A 17,710-nucleotide genomic window follows, 5' to 3' on the forward strand; every position below is an offset into this window, starting at 1 on the left:
GGCAGGTGGATTGATTGACGTTGTTGATGGTTGCAGGTGAGAGCACAGAGCCGGGATAAGCAGATAGAAGAAAGGATGCTGTCCCACAGGCAAGATGACAACAACAGGCATGCAACCAGGCACCAGGTATGGGCCTTGTTAAAGCTCTGGCCATTTACAGTTGGAGAGCCAAGTCTTGGATCTCCTCTGCCCTGTCATGGTCTTTAGGTATATCCATGCCTCGTTTTCTATGCTGTGTCTGGCTAACTGGTCTTCAGTCATAAACTTAGAATCGTACTTTTTCCAAATAGTGAATTTTCAAGAAAAAAACTTCTACCTCATAAAAGAAGGGATCGTGCTACTTAGAATAATAATAATAATATTAATAATAATATTAGTAATAATAGGTGATCTTGATTATTTGAAAGATTATACTTGCTGCTCTATTTCCTTATTTGCATCCATTTTCTAACCCATTATAATTTACTTTCAGGCCCCTCTGCTCTGGTGGTATGTTTCCAATGTCACCAGTAACTTCCTTAGCATTTGACGCTTGTTGTTTATGTCAGTTTTCTTCTGCTTCTCTTTTCTGTTGGATTCCAAGATGGTGCTTCGCTCTAATCTTTCTGCCTCTCTGAACATTCATGCCCATTGATTACATTTAATTCCTTGTTCCCCCTGAATGCCTTTGGTCTTTCTCTTGCTGTTTTTCTCCCTAGAACTCTATACTTATACCAAGAATAGATTGTGTTTCTCCTTCAAGGCCTTGTGCAACTCTTAGCTGTTGTAGGAATTCTTCCCAAATCTTCTACCGTAATGAATTTCTTCCTCATGTATTCCTATTTGCAATGTTCTCAGATTGTAAGTTTAGCCTTTGGCACGTATTATATACACATAGCTCATCATATGGATGTCTGTTTCTGTGGTTAGATTATAAGTGGATAGCAGAGGAGGCACGGTGATGAGGGAGAAGTTTGACTTTGGAGCCAAACAGATCTGGATTTGAATACGGCGATTCTGTTACTCTAGCTGTGTGGTCTTGGGCAGGTCAGCTAACCTCCCTAAACTTTATTTCCTTGAATAATACCTACCTGGCAGTGTAGTCAGCTAAATTATGCATGTAAAGTACCTGTTCCCAGTGCTTGGCAGGTAAAAGCACTCTACACTTGTCTTCATTGTCTATCTTGGGTTCTAAATCAGTTTTTAAATTTTTATTCATTTTCGTATCAGTACTTGGAAAACTGTAAGCATTCAGTAAATGCCTATTGAATTGAAATGATCTCTTATTCCCGTTGCTTCCATCCTTAGTTTATATTCTGTTTGGATCAATATTAAAGTATTATACATTTCCTGAGCTCGTATTAACTGACAGGGTAGTGTTCTAGGTAATGAGGGAACCCCATTTAGAGTTTTAAAATTACCGCATTATTCACAGGGTGCCCGTAATGCATCTGGCGCCCCACCCCTCCCCCCCACCCCTTCTTTGGTGTATGTTACTTTCATTTAGAAACTTAATTACATAATGAGTTTTCTAGCTAACTTCTCAATTTTCTCCTTCTTTTTAGGCACCAACAGAGAGGCAGTTGCGATATAAGGAAAAGGTTGCTGAACTCAGGAAGAAAAGAAATTCTGGGCTGAGCAAAGAACAGAAAGAGAAATATATGGTGAGAAAAAGTTAAATATTTAATTACCATGAACTCTTGCTATCACATTTGATTCCTTTTGGTTACTAAGATTCTGCTTTTCACATTTGCCATTTGGTATGCTCTGTAAGTAACAGGACTCTGGCAGTTAGAGTTCACTATATATAATTCCCCAATAAGAATGGAACTGGGAGTCCTCGAAAAACAAAATACTGTTAGAATTTAGATGAAAAAAAATTGAATCCTTTAGTTTGTAAACCTCACTTTAGGTTTAAAGGGTTAAATTTACCCGCTCGAACAAATACCATGATGTTGGAGATGTCTGTGTAAGGAAGAGTATTCAAGCTAAGCAGTAGTGCATTTCCTGTAATGGAAGAATAAAATACCTACATGATAAAAGGTATTAATTGGGTGATGCATTGTATAATAGGTCTTTTTGTAGTGTTTTCATTTATTTTTCTAGTTTTAAAAGTAGTGCACGTTTGTAATAAAAAATATAGAAAAATTAAGGAAAGTATTCAGAAATAAACACTAATCCTACTACCTAAAAATAACCTAAAAATAAGCTAGCATTTTGAGATAAAACTTTCTAGCTTTTTACAATGCCTTATTTACATAGTTTGGATATTATTATAAGTATAGCTTTTAATTCTGTGTTTTCATTTACCTATCTTAAGCTGATTTCCCATTTTATTAAAAATTCTTCCAAAATTTTTTTGCACAAAATATTAATTTTTAAGTAAAGATTTATTATAAATATCTTCATAGCGTTTACTTTGAAAATACCAACTATAGAAAAGAAAAATTTAAAAAAAAATCACCCTCCCAGATATAAACCACTGTTAATGTTTTGGCATCTTCTTCTGATGTGTATTTTTATTTTTTCATGGAGTTGGACTCTTTGTTTACTTAGTCATTAGAATAGATTATTAAAAGTATGGTTTGTGAATACTTAGCATGGCTTCATTAAGACAGAAATATGCCCAACTATGTATTTGCTTTTGTAGCAAATTTACTACCATCTCCATTTACTCATAAGGGTATCATTTTTAAGACAGTGTGGTAGTCATCACTGTCTTAAAAATGATACCCTTACGAGTAAATGGAGATGGTCCAATTTGAGATGTGTGGAGGCTGTGGGGTGAGTTTGTAGCTAAACACCTGCTCCAGACTGTGCTGGGTTTGTAGAGAGGGAAGGCTCTAGAAATGGGCTGTGGGGGGGAAGTTGTATGTTTCCCCTCTGTCTTGTTCAGTGTTTTTATCTACAAGTTGGGTAGAGGTGTAATAATATGATAATACCATTTATTGAGTGCTTATGTGCTAGGTAGGCACTGTGGTTATGTTGCTCCCATAATCTTTGTTACAAAGATGGATGGTATTTCACCTGTTTTATAGATGGGAAACTGAGATTTAGAGAGGTAATTTTCCCAGAATCATACAGGTAGAGAGAGTGTCTGAAGTAAAACCTCCTGAAATTTACCTTACATTTGCTTTCCACTAGTTTGGGCTAGGTTATTTGGACTGAACCTTCCTGGTAAAAATGCTGGATAGGATTTTTTAAAGCTTTTTAAAAAAAATTCATGAAACTAGAAGAAATAACTTATACTTAAAACCCAAGTATTAGATAACAGCCCAAATTAAAAAAGATATCCATCAGATGGGCCCAGATTAAGCGGAAGAAATTTTAATTTCAGATTAAGCGGAAGAAATTTTAATAGATGCTGGTGAGTGGTTTCTTCATATGATAATATATGAGCGAAGTCTACTGAGTTCTTCCTGGGATGAGCCATCTGCTCCTCTTAACAACCATTATCTTCTGTTCTCTGGGTAGGAGGTGGAGTCTAGGACGGAGTGGGAAGGGCTAGAATCAAAGGTTAAAAGCGAAGTTTCCCCTGTGGAATTTCTTTCTTGTGAAAGGATATTTGTGTAGTGACTGCCATGGTAAGATTTGTTACTTATTTAAAACTGGATTATTTCTATGATTCTAATTTTCTGTGTCTGTTCTGTCCCTTGTTCTTGCTTAATATTGAGTAAAACATTTCTCAGAGGCCAGCCTTTTTTCCAGTGCACTTGGGCTGGAGTTCTAAAGTAGGAGCATTACGGTACCTTTGGTGGATCGTGTAGTGGTGGGTGCTGCAGCAGTTCAAGTGAAAGAGTTTACAAAAGACTGCTTAGTCCAACTGCCCCTTCCTACCTGCAGATTTTATTCAGTCTAAAATCTTAGACTCGAAAGCTTAGAGATTCTAGTTTTTATTTGGTTTTGTTTTTAAATGGGGAGTATCCACCAAGGTTCCTTCCAGATTTTAGGATTCTAGGAATTGGTAGTGCCTTTGGGTTTGTTATATTTTATTTCTTTGTATTGTCGTGCACATTTTCAGAGAAAGAAATGGAAGCATAGAGTTCCAAAGAATGAAACTCACTTTTGGAGAGATTATAAGAGCATTTCCTTTCCAGGTTCACTAGGGTGGGTAGTGGGTGTCTTCTGGAATTAACCTGTCTGATAAACAGTTTATTTTGTACTCAATCCCTAGTGCCTAGTATAATGCCTAGCAAATAGTAGGCACTAAATAAATAGCTTATGGTTGTTCTTGGCCCTCTGGTTGGCATCCATTGAAATGCAATAGATTAAGTTCTTAGAAGCAGAGAGTATCACGCTCTGGTTATTTTCCTAGGAACACAGGCAGACCTATGGGAACACTCGGGAACCTCTTTTGGAAAACCTGACTAGCGAGTATGACTTGGACCTTTTCCGAAGAGCACAAGCCCGGGCTTCAGAGGATCTGGTGAGTAGTAAAACCTCCAAGCTGAGGACCACTTGTGAGGGGCACTTGGAACTGCCAAGAAAAATGATTAGCAGTCAATTTGATGGGGATTAAATATACCTTGCCGGTTGACTCTTTCCCCTTCCCCCAGCCATCCTTATTTGAGACTTTCTTCCTTCCCATTCATATTTAAAATTAATTACCCCTCCTCCCTTCCCTCGTCCCTTAAAGTTTTTCCTCCCCACCTCAACTCCTGGAAGGACCTGTTTTGTGGCGGTGGTTAGCTGGGTAAAACAACAGGTATCCCTTTGTGTCAGCTGGGCCATTTGCAATTCCGAGAACCTCTAGACTGGGAGATAACCCCTCTCTGTTGTCCTCTTAACCTAAACAGGAACTCCTCTTTGCAGGGTTGCCTCAGCCCTTCATTACAGCTGTAAAAGAATAAAGAGAACGGTGAAGAGGAATAATGGACACAGTTGTTGTCAGATATTTGAAAATTATTCTTTGACACAGCCTAGTTTCATGTATTAAGATTTTCCTCTTCTGATTTTTATTTATAGTTACCATTTAGTTTTGATTCCCTAAGCAGAATTTTCAACAGTTTTGCTTTAAGAAAATTGTGATTGAGGGGTCTTGCCTGGTGGTCCAGTGGTTAAGACTCTGTGCTTCCACTGGAGGGGGCATGGGTTTGATCCCTGGTCTGGGAACTAAGATCCCGCATGATGCACAGTGCTGCCAAAAACAAGAATTGTGCTTGAGTTTACCTCGGATTTAATGAATTGAATGTCTTCAAGGAAATTTAGCTTGTAAAGTGAATTTCATCTTCCTCTTTAAAAAAATTATATTGAATACTTTATTTAAAAATTCTCGAATAGACTTGCTGCAAGTTTTGTGGGAGGCAGGGTTTGAGAGCTGCCCTTGGCTAGCCTGGGTTGCTGCTGTTGGCTTTCTCTATCCTACCCTGGAGCAGAGCATTTCCTAGGTCAGCTTTTCACAACGCTTTACCTGGTTATTCAAAATTATTTCTGTAGCCAACTCATAGCCGCTGAGTGGGCACAGGCATCCCAAAATATCTTCTACTTTCTAGCTTTAGGTTCCAGAATTAAAGCATCATCCCTCTTTCAAAAATATTTTTTAAAGGACCTAAGTTGAGAGGATGGCTGCCATGGCTGTATGTCATGAAGATCCTCGCAGCTTTATAAAAGCTGCAGATATGTAAAGCACATTCTAGAGAATCTTTTGTTTAGTTTTAGAATGTTTCGTAAAGGTGTAGGGAGTATTTGTGATAGATTTGCCTTTTATCATTCAGTTTGGTTCTGGCTGGTAAAAATAAAATTTTACCAAGGACTTGTTCAGGAGATGAGGCCCAGAGTGTGGCAGGGAGCAGAGAAAAGCCACTATTGAGGTCTGTGCTCTGGGCTGTGCAGATAGTTACATTTTCTGTAAGCTTCCTAGTTCTGGTTATCTATGCTCCTGTAGTTCTCTTCAGTGCAAGTTTCTCGTGAGATAGAAGCCAAATCTGATTTTTTTTTTCTTATAGCCTAGCATGGTGGCGTGCACACAGCTTAACAACAACAGAAATGATCAATTCTAATCCTCCTTTGACTTAATTTCTTGTCTACAACAGGAGAAGTTAAGGCTGCAAGGCCAAATCACAGAGGGGAGCAACATGATTAAAACAATTGCTTTTGGTCGCTATGAGCTTGATACGTGGTACCATTCTCCCTATCCTGAGGAATATGCACGACTGGGACGTCTTTACATGTGTGAATTCTGTTTAAAATACATGAAGAGCCAAACAATACTCCGCCGACACATGGTAAGTTGTTTGGGGGTCCATGACCATGGTGGTGATAAGCTGTGGGATCTCTAGATTTAGACAGCTATCTAAGCACCTCTAAGTGGTCCACAGAAATGGGACGAAGGCACAGGAAATTGAAAGCCACATTTCAGAGTCGGGATATACAGCCTGTGGCAAGCCTGGGTGGCCCTTAACCACATCCTGTCATACTCATCTCCCTGTCTTTTTTCTTGCTGCCTGCTCTTGTCTGTTTCTCCCTTGGGATGTGAATTACCTCTGCCCACAGTTTTTCTATGTCTCAACTAGATGAAAATAAATGGACTTCATTAGATAGACCTTCATTAGACAGAAATGGGACTTGACTCACCTTTTGTATCCCCAGCAGCTAGCATGGGCAGTTAATGCCCCATAAATGTGTGTTAAATGAACACTTGCTTAAGAAAGACAAATTATGAAATTAACAGAATGGGTCCTTAGGTCAGCCCCTCCCTTGAGTTGCTTAGTGTTTTCTGGTTTCTGAACCGTCTTATTCCTGTGAAAATAGGAATAAACACTTGAATCTGATTTTATTGTTGACAAATGTGCTCACTAGGTATTTTGCAGTTTTAAGCCATTTTTCTTTCCTTAGTTATGGAATGAAAAGGCTTGTCTTAAAGGGAATTTCTGCCATGGAGCAGGGATGGGGAAGGGTCAGGGGTGGAGATTAGTCTGTCAGGTGGGGAAACCTATCTTTTTTCTTATTTCCATAGTCACAACGTAATTGTGGCTCTAAGGCCTTTTAGGGTGTCTCTTTTCCCTTCCCCTTCCGTCTTTATTTCCCAGGATTTCCACATGCTGAGAATCTATAACCCAGACTTCCTATGATTTCTGTCATAAGACTCTTCTCCCCAGTTTGGTGATAACTGCTTTTTGGTGTTCCCAACTCTGGAGTACGTAGTGGCCCAGCACTGCCACTGCTGATTAAGCCCTCTAGACTCCAGCCCACTAGGCTCCTACTAGACTGGGTGGGGAAGGATGTGGGGAGGGGGGAGGGGGAGGGGGAGGGAGGGCAGGTGGGTGATGAGTGAGGACTGGACTCCATGATTGAAGACCATGGAGATAACCTCATTTACGGTTTGCTATGTGAAAGACTGGTATTTTTACTGATATGAACTGCTTACTATTTATGCCCTTTTTCTTTTTGTTTCTGTTTATTTAGTGGCACTAACCAATGAAGTAGCTAAAAGGCAAGAAATAGTAGTAGGGGGAGCAAACAGAGGGCCTAGATAAATCTGAGGATCAAGTAAACATTCTGAATATTTGAGGTTCTCTACTGTATCATATGAGTTACAAAAATTGAATTTCATGAAATAAAAACCTATTTTAGTTCACACGTCTGAAGATCCCTATTGCTTTAGGCACAATCACAGAAATGGGCTTTCTTCGGCCATTTGGCCAACAGTTTGGCTTCTGTTTCTAAAGATAATTGGTGTTCATTTGCTTATTGTTGGGAAAAGCCAACATGAATAGAGAGGTGGAGATAGGAACAAACTACAGGTGGAGCTTTCTTGAAACAAGACCAGTTACTGCATATGTGGCCTTACATGTGACAAGTTGGGGCATGATTCTTGAGTTGACCGAAAGAGTCACAATAAAATTTAATAAAAAAATATTCCATATACATATGCCTTTTAAATGATATTTTTAAAAGTATTTTACATAAAACCTTTTAAAAATTCACCCATTTACAGCAGTGGCTTCCCGGCTGCATTAAATCTATTAGCAATTGAGGGTGAGGAAAGTAGTACCTTGTGCTCCCTTGTGGCCAAGTCAGTGTCCGTTGTCCTGTCTTCCTCCCTCCTCCGCTCCCCCTGCTTCCTGCTGCTCAACCAGGCTTCCTTGCCTTTTTTTTTTTTTTTAAGCCACAGAAGGACATGCTCCTATTTCATTACAGTATAACAAACGGAACACTTGGAGAGGGGGGCATGGTTTTTATCACTGGGTCTGTTTTCTAATCTGAAAAAAAGAAGACCATAATGGTTTAGGTGGTAATGAGAAGTTTCTGGTAAAGGTGAGAGTACCTTTACCTAGCAACTCTCAGCTGCTGGAAATAAGCTGCTTAAGAATTTCCTGTTGGCACAAGGCATTTTATAATAAGCTAGGGGTATTTTTTTTTATTTATCTTGCTTTTACGTGGTAGATGATTTTAATCTCCTGGGTTGGAACAGTGCCAGAATATAATCCAGAAAACCTGTTCCAAACTGCTATAAAAATACCATAAATATATTGCAGTGACTTCAGAAACCTTTATTTGTTTCACTAAAAAGAAAATCTGTTTTGCTGTATGTTCTCAGGTTTGTCCACCTGTCCATCTCAGCTAACTAAATTTGACCTGTGATTCCTTTTCCCTTTTGAGCAGCATTCTTACTGGGAAGGTTTGTTTCTCTGATGTGAATTCCATTCTCTTGCAGGCTAAGTGTGTGTGGAAACACCCACCCGGAGATGAGATATATCGCAAAGGTTCAATCTCTGTGTTTGAAGTGGATGGCAAGAAAAACAAGGTAAAAAGTGCTGACATCAGAAAAAGGGGTGAAAGTGTTGTACATTCACAGGTTTCAGAAATTTGTTTTATCTCCATCTCACCTTGTAAAGAAGATAGAACTCTTCTATTGGCCAAAATACACAATTTCTGCTTCATTAACAATAATGGTATGATCTTTAAATTTTAGGCCTTTATCTGATAAGTATAAGAATCACTGGCCCACACATAAACGTTGTTTCTCTACTTCCAGATCTACTGCCAAAACCTGTGCCTGTTGGCCAAGCTTTTTCTGGACCACAAGACATTATATTATGATGTGGAACCCTTCCTGTTCTATGTTATGACAGAAGCAGACAACACTGGTTGTCACCTGATTGGATATTTTTCCAAGGTCAGCAGGATCTGGAGATTAAGAAGCTGATGACCAGAGCAGGGTGATTGATGTTGGCATATGGTGACGCAGATCACTGATGGAAAGAGGCAGTTCCCTGGGCAATGATGACAGCCCTTCTCTTAAAGGGTGGCGGGGGGTGGGGTAGAAATCCACGTATCAAAGATTATTTAATGAAAATGTGCAATTCTTTATTAAAAGCTTCTGATTTATTCATTTCTGGACTTGTGGATTGAAGCTGCCCATTAATTAATGGCCAGGGCCCTGCCTACTAACCCACAAGCCCACATCTTGTAGTCAAGCCAACCAGCTCTCCTGGCTTTGCTCTTCTCTGTGGTGTTAGCTTAAAACCAGGAATATGTTCCTTTTGCCTGGTTTTCTAGCTGGGCTCCTTCAGTTGATAACACCACTGTGCCTTTAAAGACTCAAGGCCAGATTTTGCTTATGACTTTTTAATATAACAACTTTATTGAAATATAATTCCCCTACCATACAATTCACTCATTTAAAGTGTGTGGTGTAGTGGTTTTTAGCATGTTCACAGAGTTGTGCAACCACCTGGCAGTCACCACCATCAGTTTTTGTTACCCCAGTAAGAAACCCCATACTCATAAGTAGTCACTCCTCATTTCCACTCATTCCCTCCCAGCCCCACTGTCTCTATCAATTTGCCTGTTCTGGACATTTCACATAAATGGAATCATGCAGTATGTGATTTAATTGTGTTTTGACCCCCTTCCAGAATGGAGACTTACTGTTTGGATTCCCTCCCTTCTCCAGTAGGCAACACTCTTTTGAAATACTGCTTTTAAAGAGGGCTGCTCTAGACTGACTCAGCATTCTAAACCTTCTTGCCTTGCTCTGTGCCTGTAAGGAACCCAGAGTCAGCCCCCTTAAGATGAGACTGGAAATCTTAGAGCTAGGGAAACCCTGGGATCATCATAAAGGGTGTGGATGTACCAACTGTGAGCCTGACAGCCACTCCTCAGGACTAGTTAGCATATATTTTGCAAGCAACCTTGTTTTGTATCTGTGGGACTGCTGATACCTTTGGTTCCAAATTCTCATGACCCACTCATCTGTTTGCTCTTGATTTTAGGAAAAGAATTCATTCCTCAACTACAATGTATCCTGTATCCTTACCATGCCTCAGTACATGAGACAGGGCTATGGCAAGATGCTCATTGATTTCAGTAAGTGAAACAGGAAAGTCATAAGTTCCACAAGCAGGGACCATGTGAATATTGTTGTTTGTCCTTTTGTCCTGTGATCTGTCTATACAGTTCCTGGCATGTAGTGGAATTACACTGGTATTAAGTGAATGAGTAAGTGGAAGAAACCTGAACATTGTCAGTTGGCCTGATACACATTGAACACTCAAATGAATACAGGACCCTGAGTTGGTACCTAATGGTGGGAGATATAGAGGATAGTAAAGTAAGCTCTTTAGGATTACCCCAGTTTGAGACTTACCGACAGCACATACATGCATAAGGCTTCAAATTTGTTCTTGGGTGTTAGGAATTTTAGTTTTGTAAGCTTTTGTCTAGAGGCAGTCGTCTCATTAATCATGGATTCTGTATTTGGGAATTTGCCTACTCATTAAAATTTATTCATAAGCCCCAAATCAACCAACATGCCCATGGCAGCAAAAAAAAAAAAAGTCACCATGCATTCCCAGATGAAGTTAAACAAGGTGCCTTGTTTCGGCTCTCTGTGTTTAAGCCAGTGTCCTTTTCATGGTCTATTAGTGCCATGTCATTCATATTTTTGTGCCTTTTTAAAAATCTTTATTTATGTGGCTGCGCCAGGTCTTAGTTGTGCAGGATCTTCATTGCCTCGTGCGAGATCTTCGTTGTGGCGTGCGGGACCTTTAGTTGGCGGCATGCATGCGGGATCTAGTTCCCTGACCAGGAATCAAACCTGGGCCCCCTGCATTGGGAGCGTGGAGTCTTAACCACTGGATCACCAGGGAAGTCCCCATATTTTTGTGCTTTTTGTTATTGATTTTCTTTTTTTTTTTTTTTGGCCGTGCCACACAGCTTGTGGGATGTTAGTTCCCCGACAAGGGATTGAACCTGGGCCCTTGGCAGTGAAAGCGTGGAGTCCCAACTACTGGACTGGTTTTAAATGGTCCCTAAGCGTAGTGCTGAAGTACTGTCTAGGAAGGCTGTGATGTGCCTTACAGAGAAAGTGTGTTTTATAGATAGGTTTTATTCAGGCATACATTATTGTGCTGTTGGCTGTTAGTTCACTGTTAATGAATCAATGATATGTATTAAATAGGTGTTTTTAAACAGAAGCACATAAAGCGAGGTTATGTATTGATTGGTTGACAAAAATGTGACCAGCAGCCCACAGGAACCTAACCCTGTATCTCCCCTAAGAGCAGTGGTTCAATATTCGCTAATTCAGTGTTCACTGTGACTTTGTAGAATATAACTACTGTAAATAATGAGATTCAACCATGTTTTATTCGATATTCACTGTAACATGACATATTTTAGTCAAATTAGAATTCTTAGAAACAGCTTTGTGATCCTTTTTTTTTTTTTTTTTTTTTTGTGGTACGTGGTCCTCTCACTGTTGTGGCCTCTCCCGATGCGGAGCAAGGCTCTGGACGCGCAGGCTCAGCGGCCATGGCTCACGGGCCCAGCCGCTCCACGACATGTGGGATCTTCCCAGACCGGGGCACAAACTCATGTCCCCTGCATCGGCAGGTGGACTCTCAACCACTGCGTCACCAGGGAAGCCCCCCCCCCTTTTTTTTTTTAAGCCATCTGGTAAGAGATGAATCAGGAAATGGCATAATCCACTAAGGGTGTGAGGGGATTGTATATCTTTGAATAGGTAACACCTATTTTATAATTGATATTGCAAAGCAGACTCTGCTCCTTAAATCTTTTTCCATGTTGGTACATTGTTCTTACTAGGGTGAGATACAGTGTCTGTATTGTTCCCTGGCAGGTTATTTGCTTTCCAAAGTGGAAGAAAAAGTTGGCTCCCCAGAGCGTCCACTCTCAGATTTGGGGCTCATAAGCTACCGCAGTTACTGGAAAGAAGTGCTTCTTCGTTACCTGCATAATTTCCAAGGCAAAGAGATTTCTATCAAAGGTTGGTTTTTGACTCTTAGAAAATGGTTGTTACTCAAGATGTTAGTTCCACTGAATATTCTGACTTTTCTATTTGGCCCTGTTCATGCTTTGTAACCTGCAAAGAAAATAACCCCATTCTGTGTTTCATCTGAATATGAGAGCAGAAGGCCCACTAATGTGGACCACTCACTAAAGGTGCCTAAGGATTCCAGAGTGTTTGGCCCTTGGGACTTGTTATATGATTTGGTTTCTTGGGACTTGTTATATGATTTGGTTTCTTGGGACTGGTTATATGATTTGGTTTCTTGGGACTGGTTATATGATTTGGTTTCTTACAGAGAAAATGTGGTGGGTTTTTTTGTTTTTAAAAATTTATTTTTTTTGAGTTTTGAACTTTATTTATTTACTTATTTTTGGCTGCGTTGGGTCTTCGTTGCTGCATGCAGGCTCCCTCTAGTTGAGGTGAGCGGGGGCTTACTCTTCGTTGTGGTGCACGGCCTCTAATTGCAGTGGCTTCTCCCGTTGCGGAGCACAGCGCGGGCTTCAGTAGTTGTGGCTCGCGGGCCCCAGAGTGCAGGCTCAGTAGTTGTGGCACACGGGCTTAGTTGCTCCGCCGCATGTGGGATCTTCCCGGACCAGGGCTCGAATCCGTGTCCCCTGCCTTGGCAGGCTGATTCCTAACCACTGCGCTACCAGGGAAGTCTGAAAATGTGTTTTATAGATAGATTTTATTCAGACATTCGTTATTGCGTCTCAAATCTCAGGTTGCTGACACTTTAATTCTCCACAAAAGTCAAGAAAGAAGAAAAACTTCAAGTCTTTTGGCACACACAGGAACTTCTAACATCCTTGAATATTTGTGAGGATGGGAGAATTTAGTTTGGTCTGTCTTTGACCTTGATTTCTATAGGGGCCAAGTGGTTTCCTGCTGTAATATCCATCTTCTGTAGTTATTTTAACTGGTCAAATGAATGCTTCGTAAATTTCTTCTGAACAGCTTGGGTCAAGTAGTGAAGATTCCAAACATTTGGAGTCTGCGTCTAGATTTCCTCCAAGGCAAAGGGGACCTTGGTGGGGCAGGGCGGGGGTGGTGTCTACGTTTTGGCCAAGTTCTCAGTAGCTCTTCTGTTTCAGAAATTAGCCAGGAGACAGCTGTGAATCCTGTGGACATTGTCAGCACTCTGCAAGCCCTTCAGATGCTCAAATATTGGAAAGGAAAACACCTAGTTTTGAAGAGACAGGTAAAGTTACTCTCAGCCTCTTGCTCATTGCTTAATGTCCCTTGAGGCCTAGCAGAGCAAAGTGGGGCCTTCACACCTTACAGGTAACCTTCCCTTAAAGGAGTCTGGCTCTACGCATCCTTTACTTGGTCTCATCGTTAGGCTTATCTTAAGCTCCTGTCTCAGATTTGATGACAGACGTGTAAGCAGCTCCAGTTAAGCAGCTTTATGTCGCACAGTCGCACTTCTATCCTTTGATGATTTTCTTAGATCGGATGAAGAGTGCCCATCTGTGGAGGAGAATCTTCATAAACTCCAGGGCCTGTGGAAGTGGTTTTAAATTCCTTTAACAAATGCCATCTCAACTCATGCCAATTAAAAATTTTTTTAAGTTGACTTATAACGTTTACTGATGGAAGATGAATAATGATTTTCAGGTCTTACCGAAAGCATAGTAAGAAGAAATGGATTAGGTAGGAGAGCACTAGGTAAATCAAAAGATAATTTTTTTTTATATACCTGTCTCACACCTTAGTATATTATTAAATCTTTGGCCATTTCTTCTTTGCTAATAATCATTTTGGAATCCACTTACAAACATGTTTTAGTTGAATGTATATAATAATTTTTCCCATTGTTCTCCCTCAGGACCTGATTGATGAGTGGATAGCCAAAGAGGCCAAAAGATCCAACTCCAATAAAACCATGGATCCAAGCTGTTTAAAATGGACCCCTCCCAAGGGCACTTAAAGTGACCGGTTACTCCGAGCCAGCGAACCCCAGCAGTAGGAATCCGTACCCTAGGGATCTGTCTGTCATTTCTGTTGCTCTTGTGATTGGCAAGTACAGTATCCTTTGGGAAGGCCATCCCCCTCAGGACTGTCCTGGCTCCGACCTTCGTGTACACTGCAGACGCTGGTTCTGAGGAACTGTTGTTTCGGCCTCAGTGAGGTTGCCTGGATGGGATCTGTATTAGACTTGAGTGCAGATCCCTCGTAGCACTGACCCAAGGTGTTCTGTTTTGGTACTGTACCTGTCCAGTCACTGGTTCTCTCCTCTGGCCCCATGAGGTTGTGTCGTGTCTTCTAAACTTTGTAATAGTGCTTCTTCTTGCCGCCCAGTCACCAGACCACCAACTACGGTTACTGCCACCAGGACATTCCCAGTTACTCCTTACCTGTGTTCTTGGAGGGGCAGGGAAGAGGTAACACTTCTGAGTGTGTGTGTGTGTGCTGGGAAGGGTCCCTTCCCTTTGGATTTCATCTCACTTTAAGTTTTTTCCTCCATTTTAACTGAAAGACCTGTTTTTGATCAGTATCAGGCTGACCAGAGCCAGATACCTTTTTTTTTTTTTTTTTTTTTGCGGTACGCGGGCCTCTCACTGTTGTGGCCTCTCCTGTTGCGGAGCACAGGCTCCAGACATGCAGGCTCAGCGGCCATGGCTCACGGGCCCAGCCGTTCCGCGGCATGTGGGATGTTCCCGCACCGGGGCACGAACCCGCGTCCCCTGCATTGGCGGGCGGACTCTCAACCACTGCGCCACCAGGGAAGCCCCGAGCCAAATACTTTTGAAGACTCGCAGGGATTAGTCTTGGTTACAGCACATTATCTGAGTGAGATGGAGAAAAGAATGGAGAAGTGGTGATTCTGTATTTGGATTTGAGTTCACTTGTGGGCAGTGGGCAACGTCTTGGTGGAAGGGAATGGAATACTACTTTTTGCCTCACCAGAAAGTGCCCAGTGGTAAATGTTTTCTTCTCTTTACTCCCTGCCCGTCTTTACGTTTGCAGGTGCCAAAATACTTTCCAGTTCTCCCTTTCATGCTGCATGTTAACTGGTTAATTATACTGCAGAAACCTTTTCACCAGTACCAGTCTGATATAGCATACCTATACTTCCACATAAGTTACACTGCTTTTGTCTGAACATCCTTGGAGAAGTGATTGAAAATGACTTCCGTGTCTCAGCCCATGACTCAGCAAGGCAGAATGGCCACCCCTGCCAAGGTTTGCTTCCCTTTTCAACAGTGCCTCACCCTCCCTCTAAGACTGAAGTGCTTATGCCCTTCCAAGAACTCCTCCTCCATTTCCTTTTTGGGATTTACCACCATCCCCCCATTCTCTGGTCTCCTATTTTTGGTGGTGTTTAAGTGAAGGAAGAGATGCTCCCTCTAATTTCTCTCTAGCCCGTTATAACCTGCTGTCTTGGGGCAGCTTTTGATGTATGACATGTCACCCTTTCCAACTTGGTCTCTACAACACCGCTGTCTTCATGTGGAACCCTCACCACAATCCCAACTCTGGTCATTTGTGCCTTTCTCTTGTCATCTTTGTACACTACTTATATTCACTGTGGGTTGGGGGGAGCTAATTTTAAGCATGTTCAGTGGCAGCTCCCTGCCAGTTTCAGTGTCACTGTTAAAATTTATCCAAAAGCAACTTCACTGGGGGTTTTCTTAAGGGGTAAAGGCCTTTTACAGAAGCTAATCCTTCCCCACATGTGGTAGAATGTGCTGTTCTATATCTACTCCTCAATAAAGCATGTTCTCTGCTCAAGTCTGTTTCACCTAGGAGATCTCATTTGAGTAGAAAATGGTGCCACTGACCTGCCGCTAATAGGTAATGCACTTGGGATTTATTTTCCTAGCAGTAAACTGACTGTTGAGGGATGTGGTTTGTGGCTGGGGAAGGTTGTTTCTTCCTCTGTGATGCAGGGTATCTATGGAGGGAGTGCTTACTCTGAGCTTATTTAGTTGATGGGATAAACTCCCTGCCACACTCTGGTTCCAGGTAATAGGTATGCATAGCAATAAGTAGTCTGTATTATCCATTCTTCCATTAAGTTCATTAAGTTCAAGGACAGAAAACCCAGCAGGAAGTTAGGATATGTGGGGTACAATCGATAGCTGTGGGAGGTGGGAAAAGGTGGGTCCCTTCTTGTCTCCAGGCTTATTTGCCAGTAGTGAGCAGTGCCACCTCTAATCATTGTCTCTCTCAGGTTGAGATGATTTCTGAAAGTAGCTGCATTTTCCTGTAGCATTTACCTAGAGCAGGAAAAGGGTGGCCGGGCACTTCGCTATATGGTGGAGAGGAGGAGGGTGGAAATTGTATTTGCTGGGGTGGTTTTGCCCACTGTGGCCAGCATGGTGAGAACTTCTCCTGGCAGACAAACTAAGGGTCCTCCTTGGTAAGGTTAGAGTCCAGTGTGTCACTTGACTGGGGGTGGGAGATGGGATGGAGAGAAGCTCAAGCTTATAAAAAGACCCTTCTTACACATCTTAGAAAGATGTGTGCCCAGATCTCCCTGTTCTAGGTATTCACATCAAAGGGAAATTCTTCTCTCTCTCACATTTTGAAAAAATTTAGGTAGTTAATGTGGACCACGAGAATGGATGCTGAGAGGTCAAGGCACTTGAAGTTTTGTGCACAGTGCGGTCCCAAGCCTCCACTGATTGCCACCCCCTTTTCCTCACCTAGAAATCAAAGGAAGATTTCTCTGGTTTAAATCCTTGCAGGTATGGGAACAGACAGTTCACTTCCTTGGCTACTTTGAGTCAGCCTGTCCCCGCTGACTCCTTTTTACCTGCACAAAAGAAGCTCAGCTTCTTAGGCTCCTTCATTAGAAGAGCAAAAGTCTGGAGTCATTCCTGGATCTAGCTCCTGAAACTCTCTAAGTGGAAGCACCTACTTGCTATTTCTGGAGGGAGGAAGAGAGCCCTAGCACGAGCTGGTTGCTTCCTCTCTGCTCAGCACCGTGCTGGGTACCTTCACACTGCCTTGTTAGCGCAATGGAAATTCACACCGGTTTTGCAGAAGGAAACCTAGAGCACAGGGTGACGCAGGAAGCGTCAAAGACAAATATTTTGGTCTGTCCAGCTTGAGAACCTATATCATTTGCTTTCTTGGCTTTTTTGATTCCTTAATGATTTATCATCTCCCTTCTAGTTAGATTTCCTTGCTTCAACTGTAGACGCCCATGCTTCTAGTGGCTTCCACTGCCAGAAGGATGACAACACTGGTGAAAACTTTAAGATGAAAAAGTGATTTTAGTTGCTCCTATAGGCAGCATTTGGAGGCCAGAGACCTAAACCAGGAAACAAAGATGTGCTTCATTCTGGCTCTGCTTCCGATTTAGGAATAAACTGTTTAGCAAGCACTGTCTGCCCATTTACTTACATGGTTTCCTTCAGTCCTTAAAACGCCACCGCTGTAAGGTGAGTATTGTAGCCCTTTTCCACATGAGAAAATTTGAGGCTCAGAGGTCTTGCTGCTGGGTTATAGAAACAGAATGAGAGCCTT

General features: G+C 41.7%; 1 protein-coding gene across 1 annotated transcript in view; it reads left to right on the forward strand.

The window, feature by feature from the left end:
* Positions 1–15,933, forward strand: part of KAT7 (lysine acetyltransferase 7) — a 31,544-nt gene extending 15,611 nt beyond the window's left edge. Inside the window, exons 6-15 of the mRNA XM_082860730.1 lie at positions 37–126; positions 1,545–1,643; positions 4,295–4,405; positions 6,012–6,203; positions 8,636–8,725; positions 8,957–9,097; positions 10,197–10,290; positions 12,065–12,211; positions 13,327–13,433; positions 14,061–15,933. Coding sequence (XP_082716856.1) covers positions 37–126; positions 1,545–1,643; positions 4,295–4,405; positions 6,012–6,203; positions 8,636–8,725; positions 8,957–9,097; positions 10,197–10,290; positions 12,065–12,211; positions 13,327–13,433; positions 14,061–14,162 — 1,173 coding nt within the window. The 3' untranslated portion in view covers positions 14,163–15,933. The remainder of the gene's footprint in view (positions 1–36; positions 127–1,544; positions 1,644–4,294; positions 4,406–6,011; positions 6,204–8,635; positions 8,726–8,956; positions 9,098–10,196; positions 10,291–12,064; positions 12,212–13,326; positions 13,434–14,060) is intronic.
* The last annotated feature ends 1,777 nt before the right edge of the window (positions 15,934–17,710 follow it).

Source organism: Leucopleurus acutus (assembly GCF_964270905.1).
Source record: "Leucopleurus acutus genome assembly, chromosome: 19".
NCBI lineage: Eukaryota > Metazoa > Chordata > Mammalia > Artiodactyla > Delphinidae > Leucopleurus > Leucopleurus acutus.